General features: G+C 35.0%; 3 protein-coding genes across 4 annotated transcripts; 2 read left to right on the top strand and 1 right to left on the bottom strand.

The window, feature by feature from the left end:
* The first annotated feature begins 1682 nt into the window (after positions 1-1682).
* Positions 1683-7125, top strand: LOC110722703 (calcineurin B-like protein 7). 2 transcript variants are annotated; one of them, XM_021901990.1, is made up of 9 exons: positions 1683-1909; positions 2241-2323; positions 2666-2725; positions 4919-5027; positions 5277-5329; positions 5834-5914; positions 6228-6340; positions 6482-6617; positions 6810-6918. In XM_021901990.1, the coding sequence occupies exons 1-8, from the start codon at positions 1831-1833 to the stop codon at positions 6615-6617; spliced, it is 714 nt and encodes a 237-aa protein (XP_021757682.1). In that variant the 5' UTR covers positions 1683-1830; the 3' UTR covers positions 6810-6918. The 2 variants fall into 2 exon arrangements, with proteins under 2 accessions (XP_021757682.1, XP_021757680.1); XM_021901988.1 differs by lacking the exon at positions 6482-6617 and having other exon boundaries at positions 1684-1909; positions 6810-7125.
* Positions 7126-10639: 3514 nt separating this feature from the next.
* On the top strand, positions 10640-12324 carry LOC110722704 (calcineurin B-like protein 3). The gene is made up of 8 exons (XM_021901991.1): positions 10640-11036; positions 11127-11209; positions 11327-11386; positions 11485-11593; positions 11701-11753; positions 11871-11951; positions 12035-12147; positions 12240-12324. Exons 1-8 carry the CDS (start codon positions 10967-10969, stop codon positions 12301-12303), a joined length of 633 nt encoding a protein of 210 aa, XP_021757683.1. The 5' UTR covers positions 10640-10966; the 3' UTR covers positions 12304-12324.
* A 39-nt stretch (positions 12325-12363) lies between these two features.
* LOC110722702 (GDSL esterase/lipase At5g08460-like) lies at positions 12364-15093 on the bottom strand. Its single transcript, XM_021901987.1, has 5 exons — positions 14645-15093; positions 14187-14314; positions 13214-13453; positions 12834-13089; positions 12364-12744 (listed from the first exon to the last, which is right to left on the bottom strand). Exons 1-5 carry the CDS (start codon positions 14991-14993, stop codon positions 12518-12520), a joined length of 1200 nt encoding a protein of 399 aa, XP_021757679.1. The 5' UTR covers positions 14994-15093; the 3' UTR covers positions 12364-12517.
* Between the last annotated feature and the right edge of the window lie 381 nt (positions 15094-15474).

The following is a 15474-nucleotide window of genomic DNA, read 5'->3' as shown; positions in this document are numbered from 1 at the left end:
ACAAGCAAATTTAGTGGAGTTGGTGGGAAATTTCCTTATTTGAAAAGCTTTTACAATATTAAATTAATTTCTCTCACCTAATGAATCACCGTGATATATTTTATTACTCCGTATTTTTATATTCTCTCTCCTCTAATTATTTGAAGTAGCCCCTAAAAGTGAGATTATTAAAACCAATTTTTTCTTTTGTTTTTAATCAATCAACTACTCCGTACCATTATTTGAGTATCAATGTATCACTACCAATTAACAAGAAACCGTTAAAAAAAACGTTTTTTCCCTCCTTAAAAACTCTTTACTCAGTTCCTCCATTTGTGCTACCCTTACTCCTACAACTGGTAATCTGGGATGCTAGTCAAATCTTGGTCACTGCAGCAGCAACCCAGCATCATGCACAGATTGTTGCTTATTAATGGCGTCTTGTTTTGGATAAACATATAAACTTCGACTTGTTCAAACCCATATAATATTACAAAACCCCTGAATAAAACCTCACCTTTTCATTCAAAGTAAAGGTCGTTTTTGTGACGTCTAATGTCGCAAATTTTCAGACTTATTCAACCCTTTAAACACCTACCAAATTGTTAATTGGTTAAGAAGGGACCGGCTATGCCCTCAAAGTGTTTGATGAAATGCCCCAGTGAAAACTTACCCAGTACTCACCTGTTCATCGTTTATTTGTTTTTATGTTCTTCAAGGTATGATATAGGGGAGGCTCTTTCTTGGTACAAGTCCTTTGATTATTAAATTATAGTATATGATATGAATCATATGATTTAGTACATGGGTTTTATTAATTTAATGCTATAAGTTTTAATTTAATGGTATTAATTGATTATTAAAGCGTTTCTTTTAGGTTAAGTAGGGTGAATTGGTGAAATCAGAGACAAAGTCATGATCTTGGGATATAAAATATTCGAATCTTGCATTTAAATATTGATGTTCATGTATTTAAAAATGAATGCCAACAAAGTCTTCCTTGTTTTGATTAGTTTAGTTTATGGTCCTATTTTAACTTTGAAGTAATTATATGTAGCCAATGTAGGTTAGCAAGGGAACATAGTTAAAGGAATTTAAGACTTTTGAGTATCTCTAATTGTTCCTTTAATTCATTCTGTTAAGTAGAATTATGATCGAGGAGCCGATATAAAGATCTGTATGTGTATTGAATTAATGAAATGTGTACAATTTTTTCATGATATAATTTTTCTTTGAAGGCAGGACAATGAGAAAACAAAAAAATTTCATAGGACTTTAGGCCTGTGGCACATGTTGTTCTTGTCTGTAGGTTCGAGTACGCTATGCACGTGCCGTTTTTGAAAGTAGCATCTTCATTTACATTGTCATAATGTGCTTTAGGGTACATCTAACCATCAACAAACATCTGAAACATGACCTATTTCACTATTTGACTTTTCCATGCATTGTACATTTTATAAAAACCCTGGTTGACCTGCAAATCTGCAATAGTGTTGGAACCTTTGTATTTGACACGTGCAAGCTGTAAATCTTGAAGAATAATGCCATTTTATGTCTGACATGCTCCAATGATAGGCCGTCTTGCCCAACAGAATTCGGAAAACTGACAGCTTAAAAAGTATGATTTAATAATATGGAGAAGATATCTGGTACAACTAGGTACACACAATGACACAATGGTACCAATATAGTACTCCATTTCTTTAACTGTCAATGATCAAGCTGCTGACATATTGTTAGCATGAAATCCATAACTAATAACTACTTCAAAAGACTTATCCAATTATTCATAGAATGGGATGTTAGGAGTGCATTCTCTTATCTGTAAGTTATAAGAATTTGGTTTTCTTCATGGGTTGCATGTATTCAAAGAATGGTGGGAATAACCTTGGTTATTGTAATAGCATCATTCTTGCTTCCGAAACACCTTGTAAGTATCTATAATCTTTTCACTCAAACATAGTAAAAAGGGGTGAGTTTGTGCCAAAGGAGTCCATGGAGAAAGGGTCTGCCCCTATAGCTCCTATGGATCAAGAGCTACTTATCTCAGAGAAGAATAATTTTCTAAAGAGTTATCTTTTCCTACACGAGTCACAGTATTGAAAACCTATCTTCTTCCATGTGCTTTCTAGAAAAAGAGTTTTCTTGTGATCCTTTACTTTGGGTAGTTTGTAACAATCTCATGATTTTAGTCACAATTGATGCTGTATATTGGAGCTCTCTTTTTATTTATATATATATTTTTTTCTACTGTGGTTCAGTTTCTGCAAATGAAGTCGAGGCTCTACATGTTCTTTATAGAAGACTTTGCAGCTCTGCTATTGACGAAGGCCAGATTAACAAGGTATATAGTTATTCACTTACTCTTATTTCCATGTTTCATTTACTTTTTTGCATAATGCTTTACAAAGTTAATCTTCAACAGTTTCTCTCTTTTGTTTCTCCTGTGATCCTCAAATTAATGTCTTCTGCTTCAGTTTATTTTAACATCTTCAGTGAGGGAGCATTTTAACAAATTTAATCTTTATTAAGTATACATATATAATTCTAAAATAGTGGAAAGGTATTTGATCGACTGTAGCATTCTTGATCTCCTTAGTTGACTTATATTTTAGCAAAGCAACAGTTGTTACTCAGCTGGACCTACTTTGGAGAATATTGATATTTTTTAGCATTCTTTTTGCAGAAAGAATTTCAGTTGGCTCTTCTTGGGAACTGCGGTCAACGAAACCTTTTCGTTGATAGGGTATGTGTTCCATCCTAACATTCTGTTTTTTCTTTTCTCTTCTTTTTCTTCTTTTTTATGAAGGGACTTTTGTCATAATTTCTACCTTTCTATATCACCAATGAAATAAAGGATCTTAAATTATTTTTACATGATAAGATGTATGTCAATTTTACAACTTGTTGGACTTAGAACTAGGGAAAGGGAGGTGGATGAAAGTAATTTGTAGTGAGGTCAACGTCTAAATCATTGGCCTCACAATGCAGCAAATACACCATCAAAGCTGCAGCAAAGGAAAAGTTGGGCAAGAAAGTCTTATACTGAAATGGAAATGTAGGAATAACTTTTTCATCTTCCATCAACATACACTTGGAAGGCTTGAGAAGCATGATCTAAAGTTCCTGTTATTCAAGATTTACAGTTGCTGTTTCTTAAGATTTCCTTACTTTGTCATATCCCTATACAGCTATACTTATAAGATAGGAATCTTGCATCTCTCCAATCATCTTTTGTCTGTGCTATTTGGTCTGTGTCAGCAATTATTTATGATCTTATTACTTCTTAGTTATTTCAATTCTTTGCTCCAAAAATCGGTGTTTATATGTAGATGCTAATATATATACGAGACTAGTCTATGGCTGTGATTCATCAAGGAAAATATAGCTACTTTCTAAAACAGTAAAGAGAAGGAGAGACAAGGAGTATAAGGCATGTGTAAAAAATTTGGCGACCCTTTCTCTTAGAAGAATTTGTTCTCCTTCCCGCTATTAGGATAATTATTTTCAATACGTTACTATTGTTTACCCTCTTGCACATATCTAATGTTGGAAAATCTAAAACCTGTTTCTTGGAAAAGGATCTCAATTCCCCTTTCTCTCCTCTAAGAAACAGTACAGGCAGGCTGATTGAAGGAAATACATAGACTTATCTTTGTTTTAAATCAGCATCTGATCTTGTAATTACTAGTATCAGTTAAGTCTTAGATTTAACACGAGAAACCTGTATCTACCTCTCACTAGTACGAAAATCTCACCGTTTTCCCAATGTTTCTTCCTACATAAGGATAAAATAGTTAATATTATAGATATGAAAATTGAAGAAAAAATGAGCGTAAATATGTGTTTATATGTAGATGCTAAAGATTTATTGAAGGAAAATGCTGATTGGTGTTGATTTAAACAAAAATAGGCACTTAAGGGTTCTTCCATAATCCATAATTCATACATGTGCTTTCTGCAGTAAGGCATGGTAGGTCCCACTTAGAAGTGTTTTGCAAAGGAATACACTTCCTAGGCTCAGCCGGTCATGTCCCTCATGTTTTCTATAAATATCGTTTGTTCTGGATTAGTCTAATTTTTGTTGTTGTTAGCTAGGTATTTGCTTTATCTGAATAAAATGTGTTTAGCCACTCAAATGGAAAGTTATAGTAAGGGAAGTTGTACAAATAAAAATATATGCTCGGGTATGAGTACTTTTGGCTGCCAATGGACTTTAATTTAAAAAAGAGTGATGGTGATGATATTTAGGGAGTGTCCTACTTCTGTCTGTATACAAGATAAAATCCATGAGTGTAATAGGTTGAATATTGCTATTTTAACCTGTATTTTTTTTTTAGTATATCGTATAAATTCATAAAAGTGTTATAATTTAAATATGATCTCGTGCCTTCTAAGCTCCTGAGTATTATTCTCTAATAGTCCCACATTTTGTTGGACCTACCTAGTGCCTCTAATCCCTACTGGATTTTTGTCAGTACACTGTTGTTTGAATAAAGTATTGTTGGCTTCTATTATTAGTTTGTTGTTATGGGTTTTAATGGACCTTGAACTATTTGCCGATTTTCCAACATTTCTATAACTTGTTACTTATTAGTGAAGAATGTCTGAACGTGTTTATTATGCAAGTTTCTCTTATTCAAATTCTAGAATTGTTGAATGGTGGATGGTTTTATCATAGATTCTCAACTGAACCTTTGGGTACAATTGTACAAATGTACGCTATATAATGCTTATTAACAGACCTAAAGGTTGTGGTTAGCACAACCTTTTTTTAAATAGATTAAGTGCAACTATATACAAGGCTAGGGAAGTTGTAGAACACAGTTAAAGAATTATCGCATATTGGTAGGTGAAATTGATTAAGTGGCCAAACAGTTTTCTTTTGCCGGGATTAAGCTAGAGTATACTTTATTCATGGCATGGAGTCTCATTGCAGGTTTTCAAAATGTTTGATCTCAAGAATAATGGAGTGATTCGCTTTGAAGACTTTGTCCGATCATTGAGTATTTTTCATCCAAGCACTCCAGAGGCAGACAAAATTGCTTGTATGAAATTACTCCCTACTGCTAAATTTTCTTAGTTGACTTCATCCAAGCCTGAGTATAGATCATTAGTTTTTGAATTACAAAGAATGTTTTTGTGACTGATGTACAAGCTCCCAAAAGCTGTATGTTTCTTTCTAATATTTAAAAGATTGTTCCCTAAGTATTTACAAAAAGTTGTTGAGTAATCAGTAATTTACTAATTGCTTACAGAACTTCATAGCAACTAATGTACCAGGAATCATATTGCAGTTGCATTCAGCTTTTATGATGTACAGAACACTGGTTATATTGAGCGTGAAGAGGTAAACATGTAAACCATTTTGCAGTATACTATATTGCCATTTAGTTCACAATACTGCCAAACTATAATGATTTATTCCCTGTTCAGCTTAATTTATGAGAGATAATATAGAGATTGGCTCATCATCAACGAAACACAGCTTCCCTATTTTTGTGTTTTTACATACTCTCTCCGTTCTCTACATTTGTTCAGGTTTTGGCACTCTTAGTGTAAAAATATAGAGGTGATGGGTTGATGAATTGGGTCCATGTAATCAAGAATAAGTAAAAGAGACAAGTTCCCCCACCACCAAAAGTTGTGTCCATATAAGTCTTTTGTGAAAAAAGTTACCTGAAATCAGTGAAATGGAAGTGCATCAACTAATTAAAAAAAAGCCTAAATTGTAATGTGGAATTATTAGAGGATGGAGGGAGTAACTTTGCTGCTGCTACTGCTGTTGCTGTTGTCTCAGGACTTTTGATTACATATGGATCTAATTTTGCTTCTGTGATATCTGATTCTCCAGTTGAAGGAAATGCTCCTGGCAATATTTGAGGAACTAGATGTGAAACCTTCTGATAACCTGGTTGAAACAATCTTAGAGAAGGTGCATACAGAATCTAAGTTCTTTAAGACTTACCAGTAGGCTGTCTTTATCTCTAATTTGTCACATAGAATGTAATTGTGGCCCCACATATATAATACTTAAATTGTTAGCTGGTATTCCAACTTAATTTGTTAGCTGGTATTTCATATGATCCCTAGGAGAAGAATTTTCTAATATTACAATATACTCGAGTAATTTGGATTGCTACCATCAACAACCACAAAATTTCTCCAATTGACAAGGGCCAGGGTTTGAGTGTGTACGGGTTTTTTGGATGCTGTGTTCTAATTACATGTTTGTTATATGGCAATAGACCTTTTTGGAAGTTGATCTTAAAAAAGATGGAAAGATTGATCATGAAGAGTGGAGAGAATACATGGCAAGCAACCCATTGCTCATGAAGAACATGACACTTCCTTGTTTAAAGTAAGTTCTGATATTCATGGATCTAATGTAAATTGTTAGCTTTTTCCAAGTTCCATCAAAGCTCTCTACCCCGTTGCTATTGCTTTAAGACTTGTGTGTTGTTTAAGCCTTTATAGATATTGTGCTTGCCTTGTTTTAAAGCATCCCCCACCAAACCAAGAGACCCCGGAGACGCCCTCGTTTCGTCGGTTCCGCTTGTGCCCGCTTCGAAGTATCGGCCGTCACAAGCCCCAACTCCGCACTCGTTGTCATCGTGTGCCCTCTTGAGACACCCTAGGTCCGTGTTGCTGTGTGCTCACGAACCTCCTTTGCTTTAGGCTTGCTCCCTTGTCGCCAATAGACGAGAGCGCGCCGCACGATCCGGTGTTGAATCACTCGGACCGTGACAGCTCTCTCTGTTTCTTATTTTTATTACATATGAAACTTATGCAGCTAAGTTCACTGATTGCTATAAATATTATACTTTCAGGGAGCTGACAACTGCATTCCCAAGCTTTTTCATCAGCAGTGAAGTCTGTGATTTAGATCTAAGAGCTGAAGGGGATGTTAGTGGCTCAAACAGTAGCAAGTCTTCCAGCAAAAACCGAAATATCAGAATGTATCATTCGGTATGATATGTGGGCGTAACTACTTTTAAATGGAGAATTTATTGCTGAGGAATGCTATGTGTTAGATTATATCCATTCATGTAATTTCTGCACATTAATGTGCTCCCCATGTGTACAAAATATTGATTGAATGAGTCCTGATGCTCATATATTATGAACAATGTTTTGACACTCCCATTTCTAGTGAAGTAATCATACAATATATTCTTTATATCAGTGTTAGTATCATTTAGTAGCAGATACTAGTCATATTCATACAATCAAGTAGACCTTGAATCTTAGAAATTGATAATGAGTGAGGACAATAATCTGATTTTGGAGATCATTTGGGGAAGCAGCGAGAAAGGTGGCTGTGGGTAACCCAGCCCCTGCAGCTAGTCAGTTGTTGCTTACTAGGCTTAAGGTACTGTATTTTGATGCTGGGGCTATCTGATAAAATAAACGCTAAGAGGCCTTTGGAAACTCATTTCCAACTTGCAATGAAGCTTGTAGCTACAAGTTCATTTGTATAGACTATGGTATTTGTACTAACGGACCTTTAGTCGTTCTTATGGATGTAAAGCACTAAAAGGAACAATTGAATCATTCTAGATACTCATCTTGCATCTATGACTCTTTGTAAGCTCCTTAAGTGGAAAAAATCCTCTTATGTAGTTTCGTGCAAAGACATAGAGATCAATACTCTGAAATTTCAATCTGACAAGTATGGATTATTTTCTGACCTGAGATTTTATTCCATTGTCATGTTAAAATTTCTGTACCTGGAATCATGCCGCTTACTGATAAAATTGATACTTATTGTTTGCCATTAATTTGTGCTTTGTGTGCTCTTCATCATCAATATTATAGTTTCTGTAAATGAAGTGGAAGCCTTGTATGCTCTTTACTAGAGGCTGAGCAGTTTTATAGTTGATGATGGCCTCATTTATGAATCTTCTGAGAAATAATGAGTCTATTTTAAACCTTAATAATCTACACGATCAGTTTTAGTCTTTCATGTGGCTGTCTGCTAATGAGTGACTATCATGCCCCTCCTGCATTTAGTTTGAATCATTTCAACAGGTGCTTCTAGGTAAAAAATGGAGAGCCAGATCACTTTATAGACAACGGCAGTCAAAAATAAATAAATTATGCTGGTAAATTCCTTTTGATTCATATTTCTAGTGAAGCAAGATGCTGGTTCTGATTAGAAGTGAATTTGTCCATGCATGGTTCAGATCACACTTGTGAAAAGGATGCGGCTTATATGCCAGATAAGAAGCCTTTTAGCAAAATGCTCACAGCCTTCTGTTATTCAGCACTATAGGTAATTTGCAGCAATATTACTGCGTATTTAGAGGATATGCTTAGTGACACCTTGTATTCAATCAAGTTTCTAGTTCCGCGTTTCATAAAAATCAATTTATGGTCTTTGCTTACAGATTTATGACATACTGCGAAAGATATGAAGCCGGATCATTTTGTAGACAGGGTATGTCAGTATGTGTCATTAAACTTCTATAACTTCTCCTTTTCAGAGGAATGTGTTGCAAAATGTGATTAGATTATGCTGAAGGAATGCACTTTCAGTAAATATTTCATTGGAATTTCCTACGTTGCAGATCATTGAATTTATGTTATTGTAAACGTTTTTTTTTTAACTCGTGGAATCTGATTGCAGCAGGTTTTTGATTTGTTTGATCTCAAACATAATGGGGTACTCAAAAAAGAAATTTTGTATAGTCACTCTGTATTTCCCACCCCAAGTCTCCTGCGGAAGACAAGATATTATGTAATAAGCTTATTCAGTTTTCTAAACCTTAATCTGTTTGGATTGCAAGAGTGATGATATCCTTTGCAAACTATTATTCCTAGGTAAGTAGCTAGTTTTCGGTTTCATTATTTACTTGGCTATCTTTCCAGGATCCTTTTCTTGATTATAATATACTACGCAATAAATAAAAGTAAAACAAAAAAAACAGCCATTGCTCCCTATACTTGGTAGCATTTTTGTGATGCTAATTTACATAAGAATCTTTTTGTGTGTTATATTGAACTGAAGAGGTAATCTTCAGGTCTTTCTTTTATTCTGACATTTATTTTCACCTTGAAACTTAGATTTCTTTAACATTCTCTCTAACGAGACTTATAAGTTTGCCATTATACAAGATATAATCAAGTTACACTGGTTTAATACTCATAATAGATTTATTCATTCTGTCATTCACGAAGAAATTAGCATATATACTGTCATTAAGTCTGTTTAAATTATTCTTCTGGTCTTCTAGTTTTGTAATTATAATCTTCACAGGTGATCAAGCAAAGGAATTTCGAAATGTTGTCCTGGCTATAAAACTACCAGATGATATTGTTGAAGCAATATTGGAATCATATTCACATGGAGCTGATTCTGTATCAGCTTTTATATTTTCAATGGCAACCAGGGAATGAGATTTATATGGTGCTGTTATATGTGTAGGCCTTCATCGAAGCAGATTCCAATCTAAATGGAAGGATTGACCTAGATGAATGGAGTGGCTTCGTGTTTAGGAATCCATCACTGCTGAAAAACATGACGCTTGCTTATTTAATGTACGTCTTTAGTCACACATCTATTAGTATAATAATAGACGGTTTTCTTTTCCTAAAACATCAGTGTTGAAGTTTAAGCATCAGACTGATCAAAACTGTAATGAAAAACCGTGCTGAAGCTTGGAAGATCACCGGCTACAATGTAATAGCATCAGGTTGAAATCAAATCCTTAGGCAGCTTTTGTTCAGAATATTGCCCTGCACGGAAGCATCATTCCATCAACCTAGCTATTGTATGGATATTGACAACAACTCAGATTTTTATATGGCTGTTTGTCAATTGTCATCAATTGATTAGTTGGTTATAATGTTGTATATCTGTACATATTCTTTGTCCTGAACTTGTGATCATAGATTTGGCAAACAGGAGAATATATACCATAACTTGTTGAAATGATCATTGTGAAGATATACAGCACATCTCTACATTCTTTTATGAAAGTAAAAAGATCAAGCATGAGCTGCTAAATTAAAATCTTGGAAGAAAAGGGCCGGATTGATATTTGTTATAAAGGAGGAATCAGATTCCTAACAAAAACCATATGAACACGCAACAAAGTTACCTGGCAAAAAATAATTTTAGGAATATTTTGACGCTGATCAGTCAGCGGTTATAAGCTAACCATGTCAACCTCATACATTATGACAAAACAAATAACGAAAAGATAATTACCAAAAACATACTTCCTCTGTTTTTTTTTAAATGCAACCTTGACCCGCACAAGGCTTTATGCGATTTAGCGCTTTTTGTAAAAAAAAAATTGTGTAAGTGAAATTTGTAAAGGAAATGAGGATTAAAAATGATAACAAATTGATGGTGCGGGACTGTTTTATGTAGAAGTAAGGGATGTGAAAGGAAAAAACATACGGGTATTAAAAAAAGTGTAAATTAGGGTTTGATATGATTTTACAAATTATGTTTATAACAACTGGGTCATTTATAACCTAAGTACCTAACCCTATGAGTCTATGACAATATAAATAGAGGTGCATGAAAAAAAAAATTAATTATATTTTATTACTAGTTAGGACATGTAACAACTTTTTCCGGGCATTCTAAGAACCTAAGGTAGCATATTTGCATATGTGACAAATAATTCTAGATAGAAGGAACAACCGATTATATAACTCATTAGGGAGTAATACAAAAAAGAAGTAATAGAAAGATTTACAGTAATTACCCATTAAGCCAAATTTCTGACTTTCCATATATTCTGTATACAATTGCTGCAGAGAGTCAGAGACTACCTTCCTTCTAAACAACTGTACCTTTGTGCTGCTTTTCCTTTGAATACTTGATGAGAAACCTCTGAGCCTTGTGTCACTATTTCCAACCATCTCAGAAGTCTAATAGTTCATGCTACCAATTAGGCATTTGTCCTCAGAACAGACACAGTATTTCACAATTTCGCAATCTTCCTAGAGCAGTCAGCCAACAAATAAACCAATGGGTGGCTGTTGCATGAAAGAGAGGAGTAGAAGTAAAGATTCAGCTGTTTTGGCAGCTCAAACTCATTGTAAGCTACAATCATAACTTACTCTTTTCGATCATATATATACATACCCTTGTTGAGTTGTTGATCTAAGTTTGATGGGTCAAATTACAGTTAGTGTGACTGAGGTGGAGAGCTTATACGAGTTATACAGAAGGTTGAGCAGCTCAATAGTTGATGACGGCTTCATTAGCAGAGTTAGATTTACATCATACTTCAAAATGCTTTGATCTTCTTTCAAAAAACGAGTAGAAAGTGTATAAAACATCTTCCATATTTTTCTTCAGAGTTGATGTTAGCATTTTTACGTGCAGGAAGAATTTCAAGTTGGGTTGTTCAGAGACAGAAGAGAACAAAGTATTTTCACTGACAGGGTAAACTTATCAGTACTCACCTGCTTTTGATAAGAGAAGTGCATTCAGCAATGCCAAGATCCATACTTGCATTTTAATTTTTTGCTCACTTTTAGCAGATGTTCAATCAGTTTGATTCAAAGCATGACGGGATGATAGATTTTGAAGAGTTTGTCCAAGGTTTAAGCATTTTCCATCCAAATGCACCACAGACTGAAAAAGCTACCTGTAGGGTTGTCACTTCTATCTCCGTGATCAATTAAAATTATTTGCTCCCTGCTGCATGCATTTGGTTGACAGGTTTTAATGGTTTGTTTCCAATGCGGCAATATCAGTCACATTTCAGCTATACGACATATGGGAAACAGGTTACATAGAGCCCGAAGAGGTTTGTTGAAGTGAATTTTCTTACAGTTTACCATCTAATATCTGCAAGCAGCATTAATTTTGAGAAGGGCACAAAACAATCACAAGAGTTTAGTTTTCATATGGCATAATGTGACAGGTGAGAGTGATGATTTTGGCCTTTCTAGACGAGTCTGATTTGGTCCTTTCAGACGACATCATCCAAGGAATAATTGACAAGGTCATCATTATGCTTGCCTAATAGTTAGAAGCAAATCATGATATCACAGATCTAATATGATTTTCATTCTTCTGTTTCCATAGACATTTGAAGAAGCAGATTCTAAAGGTGATGGGAAGATTGATCTGGAAGAGTGGGAGGGTTTTGTGGCTAGAACTCCTTCCATACTGAAGAATATGACAATTCCATATTTAAAGTATAGTTTTACAGTTTGTTCAATTTCACCACAAAAGATTTAATGTGTGACATTGCTACCAGAAATCATTATATTTGTCTTCATTTTTACAGGGACATTACAACAGCATTTCCAAGTTTTGTGCAGAGGAATGATACAGACGAAAAGATTTACTAAGAAGCATATATGAAGAACAATATTATCATATATCTATGTAATTCTCAAGAAACTATACAAAATTTTCTCACATAGGAGGGTGTTAGTGCAGAACTCCAGAAGCTATACAGTATAATATACTTTTACCAATTTTTGTCACTTGGAAAACAAACACATGTATCTTGAGGTTGCAGAGAGAAGCACCTTCAGAGCGAGATATATCCTCCGTGTTTATCTATCCAGAAGAAAGCATGTCCTTCATGTTCATAGGGTAGCACATATTTGAATGCAATCCAGACCAGATATTATCAGCCAATATCGAATTGACTGCAGCCGTTGGATGAAACTGATCCCACCAAATGTGGGTAGAAGCATTATTGCAAGCCATTTCAGGAGACAAACACATAATCCAGCCCCTGTATCTTCCTAACCCACAGCATGCATCAGTTGTAACTTGGAGCCCTGCATAAACCAATTATTTATGGTTCAGTGTTTTGAGAAGCATATATGATGGTATTGATCAATCAGAAAGATGTAATGTTTTACATTACCATAATGTTCATGGTTCTGTATGATATCCATAGCACCTTCATACATATCACAGAAAATGATTTTGGAATCGGAAAGCTCCTTGTTTAGCTCCTGAATCATGTATCTCATCACAAAGTTGAACTCCATTATCATGTTGTTGATTTCTTGGATGCACTCCCCATTCTTGCTTCTGTAACGCCATAGGTAGTGAGGAGCGCATCCCATAGGTGCAATTCCCATTACCACCACTTTCCTCACATGTGCAGTGTGTAGATTCTTTTAAACCATATGTTAGGAAAACAATCAGTAAATATATCAATCTGTATAGAGTTCCCAAACCAATCTACTATGATAATATATTTTTATATGAAACTATTAGTATGATAATAATCAGAATTACCTTGATTTCCTGCTTCAATGAGGTTGAAAGGAAATGGTTGAAACTCCAGGGACTGTACACTGATTGGATACCAGATACATTTTGGAGATAGAAATGTATGTAGTCATTGGTTCCAATAGAAATATAGAAGATTGAATCAGAGATGAGACGCACTGCAGCATCTTCACCCATGCTCATCATGAACAGCTGAAATGTATCAGTGGCCTGCTGTATTTGCTGAGCTAAGGAGACGTGCTGTCCCTGCAAGAATTATTTCAGAAAAAGATCAGTGGATGTCAGATATAAGGATGCAGTAATTTGGGCACTGAAAGACCTATGTTTCATGAACCATGAAAATCCATAAAATAACACATGGTCATGTTTACAACCTGTTGATGATCTTTCAAGGAAACATTACAAAGTAGTAAACGATTATACTAACAAAATCCTAGGAGCATCATCTGCATCATACCAAATAACACATACCTTACAAACTCGACTCAGGTGACAATACATATTCTACCCTATTCTATTTGCCATATGATTAATTACTTGACTGCCATAAATCACTGCAATTTGCAACCACTTTTGTTTTTGTAAAAAACTTAAAAATGCATCCTAGATTTCTAACACACCACTAACAGGTCTAACACGGAGTAGCCTACTTTAGCTTCACAGATAACAGTTTTGTTATGACATTACTCAGTGCACAATGCATTTACAAATTCCAATGATGAAACTATAAGTCACTGTACAAAGTAAATGTAGTCGAATATTCATTTCCTTGTTAGTTAATCCATTTAGGCGCCGATGTTTCCTAGATTGCCTAGACTAAATTTCAGCCAAACATGTTTAATTTCACCTTATTTTAGCAGAACAGTATTAAATGATTAGTCCTGCCCATTAGGGCTTAATCTATGTTCAACCAAAAAAGCTGTAAATAATTAGTTTTAAAGCAAATTAGCCAGAAAATTAACTATGTATAGGTTTTTACCAGATCTGTTCCACTTGAGAAAATAATTCCAGCTCCAGCAGAAGCATAATTCACCCCATGAATCAAATCATCAATGCTCCCAGATTGTCCTAGATAACTTGGCACAAATGGAAGCCCTAATCGCAATGCTAAACAACACGATAATCCAAGTTAATTAATCAGTAAAATGAAAGAATTCTGAAATCTCAGCTACTAAAAATCCTACAAAAACCCCACCAAATTAATTCCTTCATAAGCTATATAATCCCTCAAAAACCCAGAAAGTAAGCATGATGTATTGATGAAAAATTCATGAAGAACCCCAAGATTTATAATCATCCGGAAGTGAAATTCATCAAGAAATGGGAAACTACAGATACCCAGAAGCAAATTTCAGCTTAAAATCACAATCAAGAAATAACCCAGAACTTAAAAGTATGATAAATAAAACAATCATGGGTTAAATTGAAAATTAATACCTAGAAAATCAACAGGAATTCTGCCATTGCAGAATCTTCCAGTAGGTTGATGAGTATCAAAGTCTCTACCATAAGGAAGACGGTCGGCACGAGCGAAAGTCCCAAGAAAGTTATTGTTCCCACAATCAACAGAAGAATCTCCGAGCACGAATAACGCTGGAACAAGCGTGGATCCATTGGCCGGCGACGGCGAAGTGGGTGGTAAGGAAAGAGGGAAGTGGATGTTCATATTGTATAAGTCTTGGAAGTAAGTTTCATCGATTAGTTGTTGTGGGTATTCAAGGGAGTTTGCTGAGGGTGTGAAAATGAGGAGAGTGAGAAGAGAGAAAATGGAGGTTTTGAGCGCCATTGTTGAAGGAAGAGAGAGAAACAGAGTGAGTTCTTGGCGGGTATGTTACTATGTTTAGATGATGATTGGAGATTGAATTTGTTGTGAAGAAATGGGAAGAAAAAAAAAAGGTTGGGAAATTGGGATTTTGGGGTTTGTTTTGATGTTAAGAGCTATTTACCCTTAATTTTTTTTTTTTCTTTTTTTTTTTTTTTTTTTTTTTTTTTTTTTACGGTAAGGAGAAGAATTCTGACCGAAGCTCAAGACAAACACTTTGAGATTGAGGGGGAAGGGTAAAGGACCCCCACCGCTAAAGGGTCTCTGGTGGGGATTGAACTCTCAACATCAAGGTTGGAAAAAATCAAACGTTAGCAATATTCAATTAATTTATCTGGCAAGGGGGCCTACAAAGCAATTGATTGACAAAGTTTCGTTAATCAAGCTGATTGCCTGGGGCGCCATGTTATTGTTGCTACCGTGAACTCGTGAAGTCAAACAAAGG

The sequence above is a fragment of the Chenopodium quinoa genome, unplaced genomic scaffold (assembly GCF_001683475.1).
Source record: "Chenopodium quinoa cultivar QQ74 unplaced genomic scaffold, ASM168347v1, whole genome shotgun sequence".
Lineage (NCBI taxonomy): Eukaryota > Viridiplantae > Streptophyta > Magnoliopsida > Caryophyllales > Amaranthaceae > Chenopodium > Chenopodium quinoa.
This window is presented reverse-complemented; position numbering and strand designations above follow the sequence as displayed.

Excerpts from the sequence above, each read along its gene's own strand:
- LOC110722704 (XM_021901991.1), top strand. The coding sequence starts at position 10,967 with ATGGGTGGCTGTTGCATGAAAGAGAGGAGTAGAAGTAAAGATTCAGCT. Across the intron at positions 11,952-12,034 it reads TCCAAGGAATAATTGACAAG|ACATTTGAAGAAGCAGATTC; the intron begins GTCATCATTATG and ends CTGTTTCCATAG. Across the intron at positions 12,148-12,239 it reads ATGACAATTCCATATTTAAA|GGACATTACAACAGCATTTC; the intron begins GTATAGTTTTAC and ends TCATTTTTACAG.
- LOC110722703 (XM_021901988.1), top strand. The coding sequence starts at position 1,831 with ATGGGTTGCATGTATTCAAAGAATGGTGGGAATAACCTTGGTTATTGT. Across the intron at positions 1,910-2,240 it reads TCTTGCTTCCGAAACACCTT|TTTCTGCAAATGAAGTCGAG; the intron begins GTAAGTATCTAT and ends ACTGTGGTTCAG. Across the intron at positions 5,915-6,227 it reads TTGAAACAATCTTAGAGAAG|ACCTTTTTGGAAGTTGATCT; the intron begins GTGCATACAGAA and ends ATATGGCAATAG.
- LOC110722702 (XM_021901987.1), bottom strand. The coding sequence starts at position 14,993 with ATGGCGCTCAAAACCTCCATTTTCTCTCTTCTCACTCTCCTCATTTTC. Across the intron at positions 14,315-14,644 it reads AATTCCTGTTGATTTTCTAG|CATTGCGATTAGGGCTTCCA; the intron begins GTATTAATTTTC and ends CGTGTTGTTTAG. Across the intron at positions 13,090-13,213 it reads CATTGAAGCAGGAAATCAAG|AATCTACACACTGCACATGT; the intron begins GTAATTCTGATT and ends ATGGTTTAAAAG.